The sequence below is a fragment of the Archocentrus centrarchus genome, chromosome 15 (assembly GCF_007364275.1).
Source record: "Archocentrus centrarchus isolate MPI-CPG fArcCen1 chromosome 15, fArcCen1, whole genome shotgun sequence".
Classification (NCBI taxonomy): domain Eukaryota; kingdom Metazoa; phylum Chordata; class Actinopteri; order Cichliformes; family Cichlidae; genus Archocentrus; species Archocentrus centrarchus.
In genome coordinates this window covers 19,047,559-19,066,044 of record NC_044360.1, presented here as the reverse complement: position 1 = coordinate 19,066,044, position 18,486 = coordinate 19,047,559, and the positions used below count along the sequence as shown (strand labels likewise).

General features: G+C 39.8%; 2 protein-coding genes across 2 annotated transcripts; one reads left to right on the top strand and one right to left on the bottom strand.

Moving 5' to 3' along the window:
* Positions 1-4,271: 4,271 nt before the first annotated feature.
* On the bottom strand, positions 4,272-9,783 carry eloal (elongin A, like). Its single transcript, XM_030747606.1, has 11 exons — positions 9,669-9,783; positions 8,725-8,781; positions 8,537-8,649; positions 7,662-8,454; positions 7,497-7,596; positions 7,251-7,418; positions 7,071-7,168; positions 5,595-5,775; positions 5,225-5,339; positions 4,578-4,684; positions 4,272-4,387 (listed from the first exon to the last, which is right to left on the bottom strand). Exons 1-11 carry the CDS (start codon positions 9,744-9,746, stop codon positions 4,326-4,328), a joined length of 1,872 nt encoding a protein of 623 aa, XP_030603466.1. The 5' UTR covers positions 9,747-9,783; the 3' UTR covers positions 4,272-4,325.
* A 1,269-nt stretch (positions 9,784-11,052) lies between these two features.
* On the top strand, positions 11,053-15,777 carry klhl31 (kelch-like family member 31). Its single transcript, XM_030747604.1, has 3 exons — positions 11,053-11,137; positions 12,384-13,589; positions 13,672-15,777. The coding sequence occupies exons 2-3, from the start codon at positions 12,415-12,417 to the stop codon at positions 14,402-14,404; spliced, it is 1,908 nt and encodes a 635-aa protein (XP_030603464.1). The 5' UTR covers positions 11,053-11,137; positions 12,384-12,414; the 3' UTR covers positions 14,405-15,777.
* The last annotated feature ends 2,709 nt before the right edge of the window (positions 15,778-18,486 follow it).

Sequence of the window (18,486 nt, the reverse complement as noted above, 5' to 3'; positions counted from 1 at the left end):
AGGTATATGAATTACCTGTACTGACAGGTATCTATAATATCTACAACTTTAAGGTGTTTTATCCTGCATTATTTCACTGGTTTTTGTTCCTCCACGTACGTGTACATGCTTTCCTTTTCTTCCCAAAAAGTTGGGACGCTGTTTGGAATGAAAATGAAAACAAAAAGCAAGGAATTTCAAATCATTTATGCCCCATACTTAAATGTAATTCAAAATAACACAAAAACAAAGTGTTAAAAATTGAGATTTCATGTTTTCTATTTTATTTATTTTTATGTATATATTTCTTTGTTCTTTTTTTCTGTGGAAAAAATGCGTAATCATTTTGAATTTGATGCCAGCAACACACCTAAAAAGTGCATCTCCTGTTGCATGCTCCTCCTGTTGCGAGGCCTGGACTGCAGGAAGGTCAGTTTCACTTTTACTACAGAGCCATGCAGCCAAAGAAAGCCATACACATTCAAAGAAAAAAAAAAGATTTGTTTAATGGGACCTTTATTTTTCTGCGAGTTATCCATGCTGCATGCACTGATCACAGAGGCTTGCTTTTGAAGTGTACCCTGATAACAAGTCAGATGTTCCCTTTTATCTTTAGCCTGGAGACCATCAGCCATAATTTCCAAAAAGAAATTCTTAAATATCGATTCATGAGAAAGCACGAGAGATTTCCACTTTGCCTCAGTCCATCTTGAATCAGCCCAAAAAAGTTACAAAATTTTTGTTGTTGATTTGTTTTCTCAGAATGTCTGAGTTTTAACTTGCATTTGTGGCTGCAAAGACAAACCATGTTTTCCGAAAGTAGTTTTCAGAAGTGTTGTTGTGCTCATGCAGAAAATTACACTATTCTTATTAATGCAGTTCCACCTGAGGTCACCAAAAGGAATGGCCATTCATTCATTGTCCCTTGCATACAGAAATCCAGATTTTGTATTCTCAGCTAGCTGCATGCTTCTTTTAGTTGACAGATGTAGTATGGTATTTGTTACTGCTTTGATTACCGCAAGGCAAGTGACACATAGTTCCACTTTATTCAAAAGACATCTGTACAGCCTAAATCTCCAAAACTATAGGAAGCCTATCCCAGAACAGTCTAGATGGATAAACAGCACTACAGGCCAGAGGCTAGAGGCCTTTACATGTTGGAGCATACTCAAAAGTGACCCATCTGTAAGGGACATCTCTGGGGCTCCTCTGATCATATTTAAATGTTGTCACAGTTTAAGAGGAATATCGGCTCATTGGTGACACCAATAAACCAACCAGCACTTTGACCTGGCTGTCCAATCAGCCTGCAGGGTGGTTTGTTTGCCATGGCCATGACAGGTACTCTATTACATCTTTATTAACTGCAGCTGCGTAGATTTATGTTAAAGATTTGCAGACTGACACTTCCAGAAATCATCATCTATGAACACAGCTCACTGTGCCATCCACAAATGCAGGTTAAAGCTCTATCATGCAAAAACGAAGCTATATGTGAAAATGATGCAGAAACGTGGCTGTCTTCTTTGGGCCAAAGCTCATTTAAAATGGACTGAGGCAAAGTGTAAAAACTGTTCTGTGGTCAGATAAATCAAAATTTGAAATTCTTTTTGGAAAATGTGGATACTGCATCCTCTGGACTAAAGAGGAGTGGGAGCAGCTTGTTTTCAGCGCTCAGTTCAAAATCCTGCACCTCTGATGGTACGGAGGTGTATTAGTGCCTATGGAATTTGCACCGTGCACAACTGTAAAGGCACCATCAGTACTGAAAAGTTATATTGTATATACCTTCAGCACCAGTCTGTTGATGTATATACGATATACGTCACTATACTCACTCTTCCATCCAGGTGAAGTATTTTTCAGGGAAGGCCGTTCATGTTTCAGAAAGATGATGCTAAACTACATCCTGCATTTATGACAGCAGCATGGCTTTATAGTAGAAGAGTCTGGGTGCTGAACTGGCCTGCCTGCTGTCCAGACCTTTCACCAGTTGAGAACATCTGGTGCATCATGAAATTAAAAACATGACAAAGACTCAGGACTGCAGCCTGAATTTTATATGAGACAAGAATGGGACAGTTCTCTCCCAAAAGTCCAGCAGCTGCTCTCCTCAGTTCCCAGACTTGTACAGACTGCTGTTAAAAGAAGAGGAGATGCTACACAGTGCGAAAAATGACCCTGTCCCAACTTTCTTTTGAGATATGTTGCTGCCATCAAATCTTAAAATAGGACACGTGATACATTCTCTTATGAATAAAATATGGCTTCATGAGATTTGCAAATCATTGTTTTCTGTTTTTCTTTACTTTTTTTTTTACACAGCAAACAAACCTTTTTGGAACTGGGATTGTACTTGCTGTACTTTTATCTTTGTAACCTGATAAGAGGTCTGTGCCTGTGCTGTTTTTTTTTCCTGGTGTTACTAAAATAATTATGTTTCCAATCAGTTTTCACATCTGATATTTGTGCTTGTTATCTTTTTAGCTGGTTTCTCACCTTTAGGGGTGTGGCACCTGGTGTATTGACTTTGGCAACTCCCACTCTTAAATTTATTATCCAGTAGGACTGAAACCCTATTCAACCCATTGCCCATTGACAACTGTACACCTGGTTTAGGTTGACTATAATGGCTTTGTCCACATAGTAACATTAACAGTCTGTTTGCACAGTTAAAGTGTGCAAATGAATCATTGTGTTGCCATCTTTTGCCTCCTGCTAGTTTGCCGATGGCAGAGCTCTGTAAAAACAAAGCATAACAAATGATGCCTTGATTATATCCTTTAATAATCCTTGCCAAAAATTTTTTTTTTTTAAACTTGCCTCAAAGGTCAGCATCAGCTCTATTTATCTGGGGTCTTCTAGTAGAAGGATTGCCTCATTAACCATTAGGTCAAACTCCAAAACTGTTAACCTTTAATCAAGTGTTAGTAATTGAGAAAATTCTCATACCCACACTAATATCTTAAGCCACTGTTTAAACATATCAGACTGGCAGAGCTTTAATCTTCAGCACAGCCTGAACTCTCAGGCAGCTTTGTCATGTCTTTAAGTCGTCTTCAGGAATGCTTCTCCCAGCTTCTTGAAGGACATTAACAGCTCTTCTTTGGCTGCCTTTTGTTCCATTCTTTGTCGAGATGATCCCACACTGATTTATTAATGATGTTCTCTGGGGAGGCCAGTCCATGACTGATACTGCTACGCTGTGTATTTTTCTATACGGGTATGCTTTTACTGCACTGGGAGTGTGTTTGGGATCAGGCATGTTGAAAAATAAAGCTTGATCCAAATGTTTCAGATTTGCACTCTTCACTCTGTAAGACCTGTTGTCACTGATTTTCAGTCTAGTTCTTGTGGAATTCAGCATACCTCAGCCTTTTCTCCAGCTTTCCCCTTCCCATTTCCTGAGGATATGACGTTCAGATACTGTTCATCTGCTGGAGATAGTTTTGAAGGCCTGTAAATTCTTGTCCTCCATTTGTTCAGCTTCCTCAGCATTTAAGAACATGCTGCACACCATGCCATTATACTAAGTTGTCAGTGCAGAAATACTCTGCCCATCAAACTGTTATCTTTAGTTTAGCTACAAAAAAATGCTAAAGAAATGTGAACAAATGCGTTTTTGTGACAGGCTGCTCGTAACAAAGGGCCTATAGACTATCTAAAATTGGGTCTTTGCCAATTATGTGCAGACAATACCAGTTCATCCCTTGAGTTAGGTGACTTTATGATTGGCTCATTCATAGTCAATGTCAAGTGGCTTAAAAAAATGCTCTGAAAATGGTCAGGTACAAGGACTGGAATGAAAATGAGTGAAAGTGCAGCCAGTGTCCAAAGAGAAACTCTGAAAAGCTTACCTTCGAATATTGCTCAAGAAAACCTGAGAACCTCCTTGGAGGAAAATAAATAAATCAGGGGTATCTTAAGGCTTTTGCACAGTACTGCATATGAGTAATCAACCTCTGGTTTCAGTTTTTAGTTTGATGTAGTCCTACAAGAGCTGAGAGAAATCTTGTATTTCAAAATACTGGTAAAATCTGAAATCGTAGTGTTTCACAATATATCCTCTAGAGGGCACCAGATCCCATTAAATGACGGACTTTGTTCAAATCCACAAAGCTCAAAGACACAAATCAAATCAGAGTAAATTTGCTGACTTCATTGTCCATTTAATAGTGAAGACAACTTACAGAAAAGAAACATGGCACTGCCTGATTTACAGTACATACAGACAAGCAACACAATAATCTAATGTGAACATAGGCTTATTACTGCCCAAAGTTAATGATTGACCGAGTACATGTTCTGCACATCCACACACAGTAAATACCATCATATAAGATCTATCTACGTCCTAGCTGTTTCTTAAATGCCTTTAAGGACTTTGCCATCATTGGAGCCACTCCTGTGAGAGCAAAGAAACGTATTAATCTCAGTTAACACAGTATCAGGTAAAATGCAAGTCATCAGGATTACTGCACAAAAGGCATATGTATTCATTTAACCTCCACCCCAATCAGTGAAGAAATGAAAAGAAATAACTGAACATAATCTGGTAGGCTTAGGAAGCTCCATCTACCGCACTATCAGCTCACTTGTTTTTTTGCGAGCATCTTGTGTAGCGGTTCCTCCTGAACTGGTGCTGCTGGACCTGTTGGGCTCATTACAACTCTGCTTCGATCGGTTGTCCTGAACCTTGACGCTGAACACAGGAAATAAATTTAAGAAGCAAAAACAACTGACGTGAAACTACAAAATGAGTGGCCATCTACCTCCAAATGTCAGTGTTACAGACGGCTGGTGAGCACAACATCCCCATGTTGCAACAACTGACAAAGGACCCAATGCTGTCTCCAACTAGAATAAAACCAGTTTATCCAGCACATTGCTCCAATTCCTGTGTTTGGCCAAGCTCGCCCAAAAAAGCATTTCGCCCGCTGTTATCTCATGAATCTCTGATGGGTTATGACCCTGCTAGGCTGCTGTTGTTTAGTGATCAAGGGCTTTTATGTGGAAAAGGAGCAGAGCAAGCCAGGTGTCCACGCTTTGCCAAAGATAAACAGATCCACATAAATGCCCCAGAAAAGCTTTTATATGGTCTTTGGTTAGTTTATAAACTTAACCATTAAGGCAACCAACTTAATTTTCATTAATATATAAACATTAGAAAAACAGATACTATGCATTTAAAGAAAACATGGTTAGAAAATGTATTGTCTGTATTTAGGAGGCTGAAACTCACCTGCTCTTGTGCTGATGAGGCTGCTGAACAGCCGTACCATGAATTTCCTGCTGAATTCGCACGTCTCTCGGTGGCTTGGCAACAGTGTGAATAAATGCCATCTTCACCTGCCGGCCTTATTTAAAAAAAAAAAAAAAGTAACGAAAGCCAGTTTACAAAACATCAGAGACTAAATATTCACTACAAAATACACTGCCTCTGAAAAATCTCTCCTTCCACATTAATATCTGACTTTTTGCAGATTACATATCTGGGGAGATTTGTGTTTTACTTAGAAAGTGAAGTCTCTAGGAGTGTGTCGTGTCTTGTGAGATGTTAAAAATATGGCTCTGTTGTTCCTGAATTTTCACTACCAGAATTTTCACTTCACCTTTGGGTTTCTTTGATTGCGCTGAGACAATCGTTTTTGTCAGTCTTTGCAGTTTTTTTTCCCTCTCCTCAGACAGCCTGAGGTACATCTCTTTCCACGATTCATACTCTTGAAGTTTGGAGTCCTTGAAGTCCCTCTGACAATGTTTTCCCCACAAATGGTCCGTCACACCAACGTAGACCTGCAAAAATAACGCGCAAAATACACTTTACACAAACAAAACCCTTCTAACTTTTATAATAGCTTTCCACCCAATTTCTAAACAAGGTCAACATAATTTAGGTTTACTGAATTTCAGAATAAACTGGCACATGCTCAGTACCTATCAAAGCTGTGTTTTAAACACCCTTTTAGATCTCAGCATGTTTTTAAAAAAAATAGGTCAGAAAGTTAGGTTATTCAGTGAACATTGTTCTACATGAGATATCCAATCTAAGAGTTTAAATGTGGCTGGATTATCGATGCTAGATGTGACAGCACAAAGCTGCACTTTGTATTTGCATGCAAACAGCATGCAGGTTTATATTTCTCTGTTGACTTAAGGTGTGCACATAAGCCAAAGCCAAGAGAAAACATATAGGCAGTGAACTGCTCAGCAGAACAAACTTGTTGAATCTTGCCTGTATGAAAAACACCATCACGCGTTTTACCCCTGATAACCAAGAAGGAGGGCTGGGAAAAAAAAAATTCACTTAAATTGTGATGAAAAATTTCCAGCTTTTGGCATAAACCTAATGGTTATTGTTTAATTAAATACTGATAAGTAGTCCTTGTAGCCCTACTTAAGCAGAACGAGCGTTATCAGACATGTGATTATTACATAAATAATGCCTGGTTGAAATGGGTGTGGTCATTTTAAAAAATGATCTTTAGTGCAATTTAAAATACCAACTACATATTTTACAGTTTTCATCTCAGTTTATATCCACATACTTTTAAAATCATCGTGAACCAGGTGCAACGTGCAAAAAACTGATATGCACAAATATTCAAACTGTGCAGTAGATCAGCTGACTGTTGCTGGGTAAATGTGCTTTTTCAGGGAAAGGGGCTGTTCAGGGAAAAGGGCACACAGCCATTTTAATTTTAAATCTTTAAATTTTCTTAATCCTAGAACACCTACATGAGTTTTCTAACATGATGACTCATTTTTATGTGGGTGATGAGGGGAAAAAAAAAAAGAAACTACATTAGGGCTCTGGGGTTAATCAGCATTTTATAAGTGCCTCTGTGTCTGTTCCATCTGCACTTTCAGTGTATCCTTGTAAATGAAGACCTAAACTAGGTTTTTGCACCATATTGCAGAGTACATTTGAGGAAAAGTAGACAACCCAGAGGAGCAGGTACAAGCTGGAGGACAGACCCAAGCGTACCTAATAAAGTGACCACAAGAGGTGTGTGTGTGTGTGTGTGTGTGTGTGTGTGTGTGTGTGTGTGTGTGTGTGTGTGTGTGCGCTAAACGTGTCACTTTCTTACTGGGTTACATTCTTCGATGCGTTGCAGCTGCTCCGGGGTGCACCTCTCCAACACGGGCTCAAGGATTTCAAACGGGACTCCACCAGTTTCATAAAGCACTGAGAAGAGATCCCTGCACCTAAATATCTGTCAACCATAAACCAGAGCCCTGGGAAAAAAGCCTCCCTGGGCTTTACTCACAGTTAATGTTGTTCTGGAGTGTGCGGATACACTGTTGGTACAAGCTCAGCATAGCTGGGAGAAAGACAGTCTTGGCACCAGAGTACACCTGCATCTTCCTGTTAAGTCGCTGGCCGTTGAAGACTGCCGACTCCTCGGAGACGTCGCAGAAGTCAGGCTCCTTCTCAACTTTAAAACCAAAGCACAGATGTCAAGAGCCAAACAACAAAGCTGAAAATACACCTGTACTTAATGAACATGTCACACCTTTCCTTTCAAAGTAGTCAAAACTGGAAGGCTTTTCACATTCAGGTAAAGCAGCAGGTAAAGGAATGTTCATCAGGTGCATTACAGGCTCCAGGAACTTCTAAAAATATAAGTAATCAGTAAGATGGCCTTTTATTTAAAAGCAAACATTTTTGACAAATATACCTGTTTTGGAGCCAACGCCGTATTTTTCATTGCAGGATCTTTTATTGGTGGCTCTTTGGCAACCGCCTTGAGTTTTCTGGGAGGTTTCTTCCCACCAGATCTCTCCTTTCTCTTGTAAACATTCACATCATAATTCAAGTAGGACTCAAAAGACATAGAAGGCTCCTCTTGATTATTATTACTGTCCTCCTTCATTTTTGCCTTTTTGTGTTTTGAACATTCCCTTTCAGATTCCAGTGAAGTGGCATGCTTTGTTTCTCTTCTCTTTTGGACATCTGGGCTTCTCAGCATTCCTGACATTCTGTCATCTTCCTTGCCTTCCCTTGACTCTTTTGACAGCTTTGATTTTGTATTCGACTCCCCCTCTGACCCAAATCTCCCACTCTCAGAAGTGCTTTTCTCTCTGGAATCAAATTTGGATTTTCGTTGGTCATCTTCAGAGTTTTTGTTTCCAAGCAGAGTATCACCATCTTCGAATTTTCTGTCGCTCTGATCGCTTTTCTTCTTCTTGGCCATTTTGTCCTTCTGTGGTAAAGTGTCGTGCTGGAAGACATCCTGGTTTTCTTCAGTTTCCTCATGGTGTCTTTTGTGGTCCATTTTTCTTTTCTGTGAATCCCTTTTCCCCATTTTGAAGTTGGCCTCATCTGAAGAATCCCAATTCTTACTATGATTAGATGTTAAATCATTACCATTTACATTGTCCATCGCCAGTCTTCCATTATTTGGGCAGCCTTGATCATCGAGTTTGTCTTTAACAGAAAGGCTCTCTGACAAACTCCCATCTTCTCCATGGCTGTGCAAAGGGAAACTTTAAGATTAAAATGCCAAACACATAAAATTAAGAAGAAATAGTCATCTTGTTAAATACACTTTACCTTGTGGATTCTTTGGTGAGCAGTTTTTTCCAGCCTTTTACCAGAGACTTGGCCAATTCTCCAGCCTGTTCATGTCTGCGCAAGGAGTTAACGGTTTTGCCAATTCCAGTTTCCTAATTGATGTTTAGATCGTAATCAGTGCAATAACAATGAAAAATAAGCATATACCCTTTGAAACACAGACTCACCGCAAGAATGTCTAAAGTGATATCCAGATCTTTGAGTTTCTGCAAGATCTTTAGAACCTGAAAGAGTGAAGAAGATTATACCCGCTGCCTGCTACAGTGCTGTGGTGCATTTAATAACTTCCAAGCATTTTTGTGAGCTTAAACATGACTCCAGTGCTCGTTTGGGTCTAAAACTACCCAAAAATGTGATCTGCAAATGAAGAAAATGTGACATGCCAAATATGGCAGTCCTGGTTTTGGATTGCCACAGTTGCTGATTGTGCAATCAGGGCAGACCTATGTATGGGGACCTCACACACCCACTTAGACTGCTCCTTTTTCTGTGAACTATAAATGGATACAGCCATGGCTGGCTGATATGCTGTAGTAGTAGTAGCCTGTCTTTACAGCTGAACTAGGGATCTACACCTCTTGCTTGTAAAATTCCTTAATTGAAATTTGATTTTAAAAACAGTTACAAACACTGATATATATGCAGGCTTGTGCAAAGGTGAGTTAAAGAAACCTGCAGTGCACTGATGATGGACAGCAGCCATAAGCTGAACAACTGCAGGAACTGCCATTTTTAGCAGCAGCCAGCTCCAGTTTAAATAGCCTGACTGACCCCCACAGCAAAGTGTTTTCAGTGTTGTGTGAAGGGAGCAGAGAAACACTGCTTGCTCAGCCGCTGTTCTCACATTATCCAAATATATATATATATATAAACACAAGAATATAAAAATTAAAAAAAATCGTACAGAGCTCAGTTTTCCATTGAGGGGACAAGGTCACATTTTTATAGCGCCCCATGTGGCAGCAGGTGTTGGACAAAAATATGACTAAAACAGGTGGGTTTGTTCAGCCAGTACTTCATAAACAGCAAAACCTCTGCGGTTTGTTTGGGCGCATTTACATATATTAAAAAGCGAGAGAGAGCGAGAAATAAAAACATCAATGATATCTACCGTAGCAGGCTCTGCTCTGTCTGAGAGCTGAAGTTTGAGCCGCATGATTTTCTTCACCACATCAGAGCTGCTGGCCATCACGGTGACTCACGTGCAGCCGCCTACACACACCGGGCAGCGCTGATGACACTATTATAATAATGGGCGGAACCGGTGGCAAATGATATAATGTATACGAGGTGTGGCTATCAAATAATGACGCTAATGCTGGTTCAGCGAAAGAGCGGCTTCTTATAGGATTGAATTTTTTAAAAAGATTTAAAAAAAAAAAAAAAAAAAAAGAAAAACCCTTAATTATGACCATTCATAATAAACACGTGCATATGAACCGGTACACATGGCTCCTCTTGTTCATGAGATTATTATTGCTATAGGACCTTTTATCGTCTGGGTCTGTAGCTTATAATTTCAAATGCCCACGGGCTACCGCTGTGATTCGGTGCTGACTGAATTAAAATGGAGTTAATTCAATTCTGGGTATTTGCAGGTGTATATCTGAGGGCTGTTGGCCTTTTGAATGCAAGAGTAAGGCCAATAAACTAGATATATTGCTCTTCAAATCAGAAAGAGCAATCAACCATGCTGGTGATTTTTTTTTTATTTTTTTTTTTTATAGGATGACATAGTGATAACTTCCTAAAAGAAACGCTTGAAAATCAAGCTTTCTTTTTCAGAATTTAGGGGGAGATGCGAGGCTTGTGATTTTGAGTCTAAAAGCAGGGTCTATTGAAAAAATAACTTATTGAACTCATCACCACATCAGCTAAGGATTTAATAATATAATATGTCATCTTTATGTTCAGTCAAAAAGCATAATTTACCTTTATTCAGCATCTCCTCAGACGTTTGCCCTCTGCATCTATAGCTGCAGCATTTTAGCACACAGATCATTAAACGAGCTGCACTGTAACTCATTGCTGTAAATGTTACATCATGATTTTAAAGTAAGCTGCTGTGTGTCAGGAATACAGGAATATTCTGTAAAAGAAATTACAGTTAAAAAAAAAAACTGTAAAACAAGTTAGAGTCTGGTCACTGAAAATGTTACAGTAAAGTGCTGTACAATTAAACCCTTAGTGGACTGGTTGTGTTCAACAACACCAAACAACAACAACAAAGTAATATTTCCCTGTAGTAGTTTTATTGTAAATGTATAGAAAGTTATTTGCACTAATAAAAGCTAAACAACACAAGGAGAAGTGAAATTCTTCACCACATCCCGCTGAGGTTACGTGGAGTCCCTGCAGTATGTTGACATCATCTGATTAGAGGTTAGTGTGGGACACTCTCATGTTAAGGGGGTCCCACGGTCCCTGTCTTCTGCCACAATACTTGATTGGAACCCACTCCCCTGGAGGAGGAGTTTACTGCATATCCCTTTTGGCAGGGGTGACGGCTGGTCTCTCTCTCCTGCTCCAGTAACTGGAGGTACAGGTTCCCTCTTCACCAGCCTCAACTTCATTTTTTAGGTAAGTTTCTGAAGCTTGATTGTTTGATATTATAGCATATTATATTATAGGAGGAGGCAGTCAGAGGAATTTAATGCATCAACATTTGTCAGCTATTACAGCACAGAAAATCTGCTCTTTTTTCCCTTTTTTTCTTTTTTTGCTAGTATAAAAAATGTCTAATGAGTACAACTTAGTAATTTGAGCTTTTACATGTAGGCACAGAAAATTTGTGCCTGCTAGGCCTGTGGTAAACGATACTTTTATGAGAATCTTTTGTCATGCACATGGCCGTCATTGCAGACTTTAAGACAAACTTGAATCAATTTCTAAAAGAAATGTGACAAAAAAAGAGAAAACAACAGGCCTGCTTTGAACTTTGAACAGTCAGAGGACACGAGGCCTGCTGTTCGTGTCTCAACATCTATAAAAGGAACGTCATGGGTGAGCCATCCAGTGTTGCTATTCCTGGACTCACTGCTGATAAACTGTGACAGATGCAAAGAGGGAGTGCGCTGATGCACTTAAATGCTCCAGCATCACCTGGTAACGCGTGTTTTCAGATCTGTCAAAAAAATCAGCAAACAAAAACATATTAAAGGTGGTGGGATTTTACATAATAGACAAAAAAATAATTTGAATAAATTAGAAATATAATACCATTTCCATAAAATAAAAGGTTGGGGCGTTGTGTAAAATGTAAATAAAAACAGAGTGCATTGATTTGCCTGTTGATAACACTATAAAAACAACATATGGTAATCTAAAATTTGATGCCAGAAACACATTTTCTCTGAAGTTCTCTGAAAATTATCCAAATCTTGTAACGATACTGCATGATGTGTAATTGTGATGCTGCATAAAATCCCTTAAAGGTTTTGAACGTTTATGTTAAGAAGTATTATTTTTAAATTAATAAACTATTTGTCCTTATAGTCTTTCACAAAAAGGTGTACCCCTTTTTCACTTTACCCGGTTATGTTACCTGTTGTTTCGCTGTGTCTTTTGCTGCCCCTGTCCCCACTTCTTAAAATGAGTTGCTTTCAGTATCTTCAAATATAAGATACAAGATTTTTTTCGAGATTGCAGTTAATGTTCTAGTCCTATTTTAACCCAGAACAATTCATTTCTGTCACAAGTTGCATCTGTCACACTTTACCTGCAGCAGATGACTTTATCTAGTTTTCTGATATAACACATCTTTATCCTTTCAAGTTTAAATGGACCGTTCTGACAAAAACTAACATGTATGTGTGCATATTTTCAGAAGGTCCGGGCTGTGTACTGCTGCTACAACCATGGCACCCAAAAAGAACAAGGCGACCAAAAAGAATAAGGGAGACATAAATGATATGACCTTGATGGTTGAGAACAGCCCCATAAACAAGATTAATGGGTTAAACACTCTACTTGAAGGCGGAAATGGCTTTAGCTGCATTTCAACTGAAGTCACTGATTCTGTGTATGCCCCAAACCTCCTTGAAGGTTTAAGCAACATGAGAAACGAAAGCTTCCTCTGTGATCTAACAGTCGCCACCAAATCAAAGTCATTTGATGTGCACAAGGTTGTCATGGCCTCCTGCAGTGAGTACATTAGAAACATCTTGAAGAAGGACTCAGCCCTCCAAAAGATAGACCTGAACGACCTCTCACCAGTTGGCCTTGCTACTGCGATTACATATGCATACTCGGGAAAGCTCACTCTGTCGCTCTACAGCATCGGCAGCACTATTGCTGCAGCCATGTTGCTGCAGATCGGCACCTTAGTGAAGATGTGCAGTGACTTCCTCATGCAGGAGCTCAGTGTGGAGAATTGCATGTATGTAGCCAATATCGCTGATGCCTACGACCTCAAAGAAACCAAGGAGGCGGCTCAGAAGTTCATGAGAGAGAACTTCATCGAGTTTTCTGAGATGGAGCAGTTTCTGAAGCTCACCTACGAGCAGATCAGCGAATTCCTGTCGGATGATTCGCTGCAGCTACCTTCTGAAGTCACAGCCTTCCAGATCGCCATGAAATGGTTGGACTTTGATGAGAAGAGGTTAAAGTATGCAGCAGATCTTCTAACTCATATAAGATTTGGCACTATTACTCCCCAAGACCTGGTGAATCATGTCCAGAGTGTGCCTAGAATGATGCAGGATTCTGAGTGCCACCGCCTCCTTGTCGATGCTATGAATTACCATCTGCTTCCGTACCAACAGAACATCCTCCAGTCACGCAGAACAAAGGTACGTGGTGGCCTCAAGGTGATTCTCACAGTTGGTGGTCGCCCTGCCTTGACAGAGAAATCTCTCAGCAAAGACGTTCTCTACAGAGATGCCGATAACGTGTGGAATAAACTGACGGAAATGCCAGCAAAGAGCTTTAATCAGTGTGTTGCAGTCCTGGATGGATTCCTATACGTTACAGGGGGTGAGGACCAGAATGATGCAAGGAACCAGGCAAAGCATGCCGTGAGCAACTTCTGCAGGTAAGAACTAAGACATGTAAACCCACCGTTTGTCATTTTAGTTGGTATAAAGTATAAAAATAATCCCTTTTGCATTCCTCAGGTATGACCCCCGGTTCAACGCTTGGATACACTTGAGCAACATGATCCAAAGGCGCACCCACTTCAGCCTCAACACCTTCAACGGCCTCTTGTTTGCCATCGGAGGGCGAAATGCTGATGGCGTTCAGGCCTCTGTGGAGTGCTATGTGCCTTCATCCAACCAGTGGCAGATGAAAGCTCCCATGGAGGTGCCCCGCTGCTGTCATGCCAGCTCCGTCATCGATGGCAAGATACTTGTATCTGGAGGTTACATTAATAACGCCTACTCCAGGTCTGTGTGCTCTTACGACCCCTCCACTGACACCTGGCAGGACAAGAGCAGTCTGAGCACACCTCGAGGCTGGCACTGCGCCGCCACTGTGGGAGACCGCGCCTATGTCATTGGCGGAAGCCAGCTGGGAGGCCGTGGCGAGAGGGTGGACGTCCTCGCTGTTGAATCTTACAACCCTCACAACGGGCAGTGGAGCTACTGCGCACCTCTTCACACGGGGGTGAGCACAGCAGGGATTTCCATTTTGAACAACAAGATCTATCTCCTCGGAGGCTGGAACGAGGGCGAGAAGAAGTACAAGAAATGCATTCAGGTTTACAACCCCGACCTCAACGAATGGAGCGAGGATGATGAGCTGCCAGAAGCCACAGTCGGCATTTCGTGCTGTGTCGTCACTATACCGACACGGAAAACACGAGAGTCTAGAGCCAGTTCGGTTTCATCTGCACCAGTCAGTATATAAAGAATTAGATGATAACAACTTGTAGTTTACATGTCCCAAGGTCTCCAGCTTGTCTGTTACACAATCTCCTCAAAAATGGTCCTTAGCTTTCTTTATATGAGCAAAGTTTTGCAAAGTTATATATTACTTATTGTATATTACTTACTTATCACACAAAGTTGTATACATAAGCTAGGCCAGATAGCAGTTGTGAAAGAGACAAATTAGCTGTAGCAAATTATTAATTTATCTTTTTTTTTTTTTTTTTGGACAAATCTAACTCTGGGGCCAATTCAGCCAGGATAATTTTGTTAGCCCTTTTTTTCTACAGCAAATGCAGTGCTATTTAACACTCAAATAAAATATATAAAAATTCACAATTAGTCTTGAAATTCACCTGCAACATAACTCCTTTTTTTTTTGTTTTAACCGAGTTCCATGGAAACAATGTATTGTCTGACAGTCTCTTTTATGGTGATTATAGCTACTGTGATTCTCAGATACTTGAACAGAATAAGAAGCTGGAGCTGGAATAAATGCTGGCGTCACCTACCAGGAGTAGGCGCTTGTGATTGGTGTGTAAACCCACCACACAGCGAGACTGCGGTTTCTCTACGAGTGTCGTGTGGAGCATTCTGCAGCCGCACACTGCATGTTGTGTAATCACCATAAATAGTATTGCAGCAAAGAAAGCAGGTTGTGTTAGGAACATGTTGAAAAGATGAGGGCTTGAATGAGTGTAGATGTGATGGTGATACACTGTTTTGTAAGAAAAAAAAAAGAAAAAAAAAGGAAAAAAAAAAAACAAGGGAATGATGTTCAGAGCCTGAGCTTTCCTGGAAATCAGTATCTATGGGTTCCCTGACTGCTCATGTGTTTCCATTTTTTCTTTGTTTTAATTAAAGAGGATAAGTATAAGCTACTCTGAGCTGTGGTCATTTATTAAAACCATTTCCATTTCCAAAGCTTGGCTAACTTGTGCATTAAAAGTGACACTAACACAATAGAACAAATATCTTATGTGGAAAGAAATAAAAAAAACTGTTTAAACAGAGCAGAAAATAACTGTTAGAGGTGTGAAGTCATGTTTGCCTTTAGGACAGGCCCTTAAAGAGTCCATCAAGGAATGTTAGGTATATAATATGCTTGTTTAAGTTGCCTGTAGCACCATGACTGGCTTCAAATCTGTGATTTCTCTCATATGACTCCATACGCCCCCTCAAGGTCGCTGAGGTCCAGGGACCAGCTGCTCGTGGCAGTCCCAAAAATTCAACTGAAAACCAGGTGTGACTGATTTTAACCCATTTTTAAAACACGTCTTAAAGTTAATTTTCACTCCTAACTCAGAATGAAAGTGTTGTGTTCTTACCTTGCGTTTGTTATTGTTTTTATTGCTTTATTGTGTGGTGTTTTGGTGCTTTATACAGCACTTTGTCAAACTGTTGTTTTCAAAAAGTGCTCTGTAAATAAAATTGGATTGGACTGGACTGCTTAAAGGCCTCGAGGATTTAGCAATGAGTGGTTGGAGCTGCAAAGGGACATTTCTGTCTTCCAAAAGTATGCAAGAGATATGCACTTTTTGTTTCTGGCCTTACTTCAGTGGTGTCAGAGTCTGTTTAAAACATCTTTTAAATAGCTCTGCACACGCATGCAAAACAATATACACCGGAAATCTGAGTAATCCTACAGCAACATGTAGTTATTGTAACTCTTTCTAACTTGTTGCTGATTGTAAAACCGCAAGGATTTCAAACAGAGACAGAGTTCAGTTCTTAGGGACCAGTGAGGCAATGAGGAGTAGCAAAGGAGGGGTAAATAAAATTGATGCCAACTTCAACTTAAATGAAGACAACATAATAATAATTTCATATATATATATATATATATATATATATATATATATATATATATATATATATATATATATTCATTGCATGATTCATTCTCTTAAAAAAGTGAATAGTTCCAGCAGGGTTTGGTGTAGCTATGGCTTGTGCATAAAAACTATTTTTAACTTTTTAAGTCCTTGTTTTCAACGTGTTACAACGTCTCCCCCAGGACAGCAGTTCAAACAAAGTATCTGGGGTGGGATGGAGCTTTCAGGATGCTCTGGGCTTTTTCAAGGTACTGAGAACTGTAAAGATCTTCCAGGGAGGGTAGAGCGCAAGTGATCTTCTGGGCAGTGGTGACGACCCTCTGAAGTCCTTTTCTCTCTGCTGGCAAAACACACACAGATGCAAGATGTCAATATGCTCCCTATAGAGCAGCGATAGAAGGACACAAGCAGGTTGGTCTTCCTCAGGTCACAAAGTGCTTTGCCTTCTTTACCAGTGCTGTGGTGTTTGCACTCCATGTCAGGTCCTCACACCCGGAAACTTAAAGTCTGAGACCCTCTCCACACATTCCCTAATGATGAAAATGGGTTGAATGTCCATTTCCTGTAGTCAGTAATCTCCTTGATTACTGACTTAAGTTCAAATCTCCAAACCCCATACAATGCCAGCACATGATTTGGCTTAAAATTCTAGCTGCAATATTTAACAGACCTACACCCACAGACACTCAAAGAAAGAATCAAATAATTAAAATGACAATAGAAACAATCTATATGACCATGTTCTTTTGTTTGTTGGCTTGTTTGTTTGTTTTTGGCATACACTTCATGTTCAATGTGGGATCTATGCCACTGCTATGGTGAAGGATCGTCATTCAATGCCTACATGCAAAATCAGTCTGGAACCCAGTCATGTTGCTACAGGCAAATTGTACAAGCATATTATATGCCTGACATGACTTGATGAACTCTTTGAGGGGCTGTCATAAAGGCAAACATGACATTACAGCTGTAACAGTGAAGTATCCAAGTTATGAAATGACTTTTCTTCATCAGCTTTTGACTTCTCTGCTCTCTGAAGTTTTTGTTTCCACATGAGATATTATGCATTACTGTATTAATGCCATTGAAAATGTGCTTGTTTACGTTTTGCTGGCAAACTTGCGAGTTTTGCTGTACTGCTTGCTTGTAGCTGCCGGTTTAGGAACTCATGAATCCACACGTTTAAGCAAAATACTCACTTGTGGTAAAAATTTGCATCCCGCATTCATTTTAGGCGAGCTGCCGAGCTTACAAGTCTCACAAATGTGTTCTATTCTGATGAACTCAAGTTAGGTAACGCTTATACTTCAGACAAAAACATTTCACTTGCTATGTCTATAGACATTAAGATAACTTGCAGTGATTGCCTCTGTGGAAGTGACTGTGCAGGTTTTAGTGACTTGAATAGTCAGATTGTGGTGGGTTAAACCACATCTTTATTTGGTTATGAATGTAATTCCCTAACCTAAAAACTATTTGATCAACCCAATAGCCCTTATTCACACCCCCTCACAAGAGTGCTGTGTCATTATTATGTTTACTTTGTTCTTAGTATGAATTTGCATATAAGGGATCTTATGAAACCGGTACATCCAACACTCTAACCCTAAGCATGACTCAGTAATTTTAACACTGTGGAAACTTCAAGAGAGTAAGTTACCCTGTAGATCAATAACTAGCAACAAACAGCACGTGGCTGCTTTTATTTTTGCTTTGCGTAGTCTTCCTAATACCATTCTTAACTTCAATAAATAAATAAATGTTTTAAAAAAGCCAACTGTTGACAAGAAAACTCCAAAGGAATATGAAACCAAACCAAAAACAAACAAACAAAAAACAAATAATTTCCTCATGCCAAATAAACAGTTGGGTTTTTATTTTGTGTGCTGGGTATACAAGGAGAACTCTCATGCTTAACAGAATAATTAGTTCATCATTATTAAAAAGAAAATAGTAAACAGTTATACACCTTACAAATGGACAAGAGATTATGAACAACTTCGCTGCAGTGAATTGTTTTGTCAGAGCTGCTCGAGGGTAAATAGAATTAGAAAATTGAGATTACATTTTACATACATACATGAAATAACCTAACTGAATTTCTACAGGAAGGAAAGGCTCATTTTCTGTGACGTTCAGTGGCCCATTTGGCCATTATTACTGTTATTAAATCTGCTCCTCTGGCTAGAGACGTGGCCTTGTGATGGAGAACTTCTACTCATGTAGA

What these genes read in the sequence shown, in the direction of transcription:
- klhl31 (XM_030747604.1), top strand. Translation starts at nt 12,415, where the DNA reads ATGGCACCCAAAAAGAACAAGGCGACCAAAAAGAATAAGGGAGACATA. An exon ending in GCCGTGAGCAACTTCTGCAG is followed by an intron (nt 13,590 to 13,671) that starts GTAAGAACTAAG and finishes TGCATTCCTCAG; the next exon opens with GTATGACCCCCGGTTCAACG.
- eloal (XM_030747606.1), bottom strand. Translation starts at nt 9,746, where the DNA reads ATGGCCAGCAGCTCTGATGTGGTGAAGAAAATCATGCGGCTCAAACTT. An exon ending in ACAGAGCAGAGCCTGCTACG is followed by an intron (nt 8,782 to 9,668) that starts GTAGATATCATT and finishes TCACTCTTTCAG; the next exon opens with GTTCTAAAGATCTTGCAGAA. An exon ending in TGACTACTTTGAAAGGAAAG is followed by an intron (nt 7,419 to 7,496) that starts GTGTGACATGTT and finishes TTGGTTTTAAAG; the next exon opens with TTGAGAAGGAGCCTGACTTC.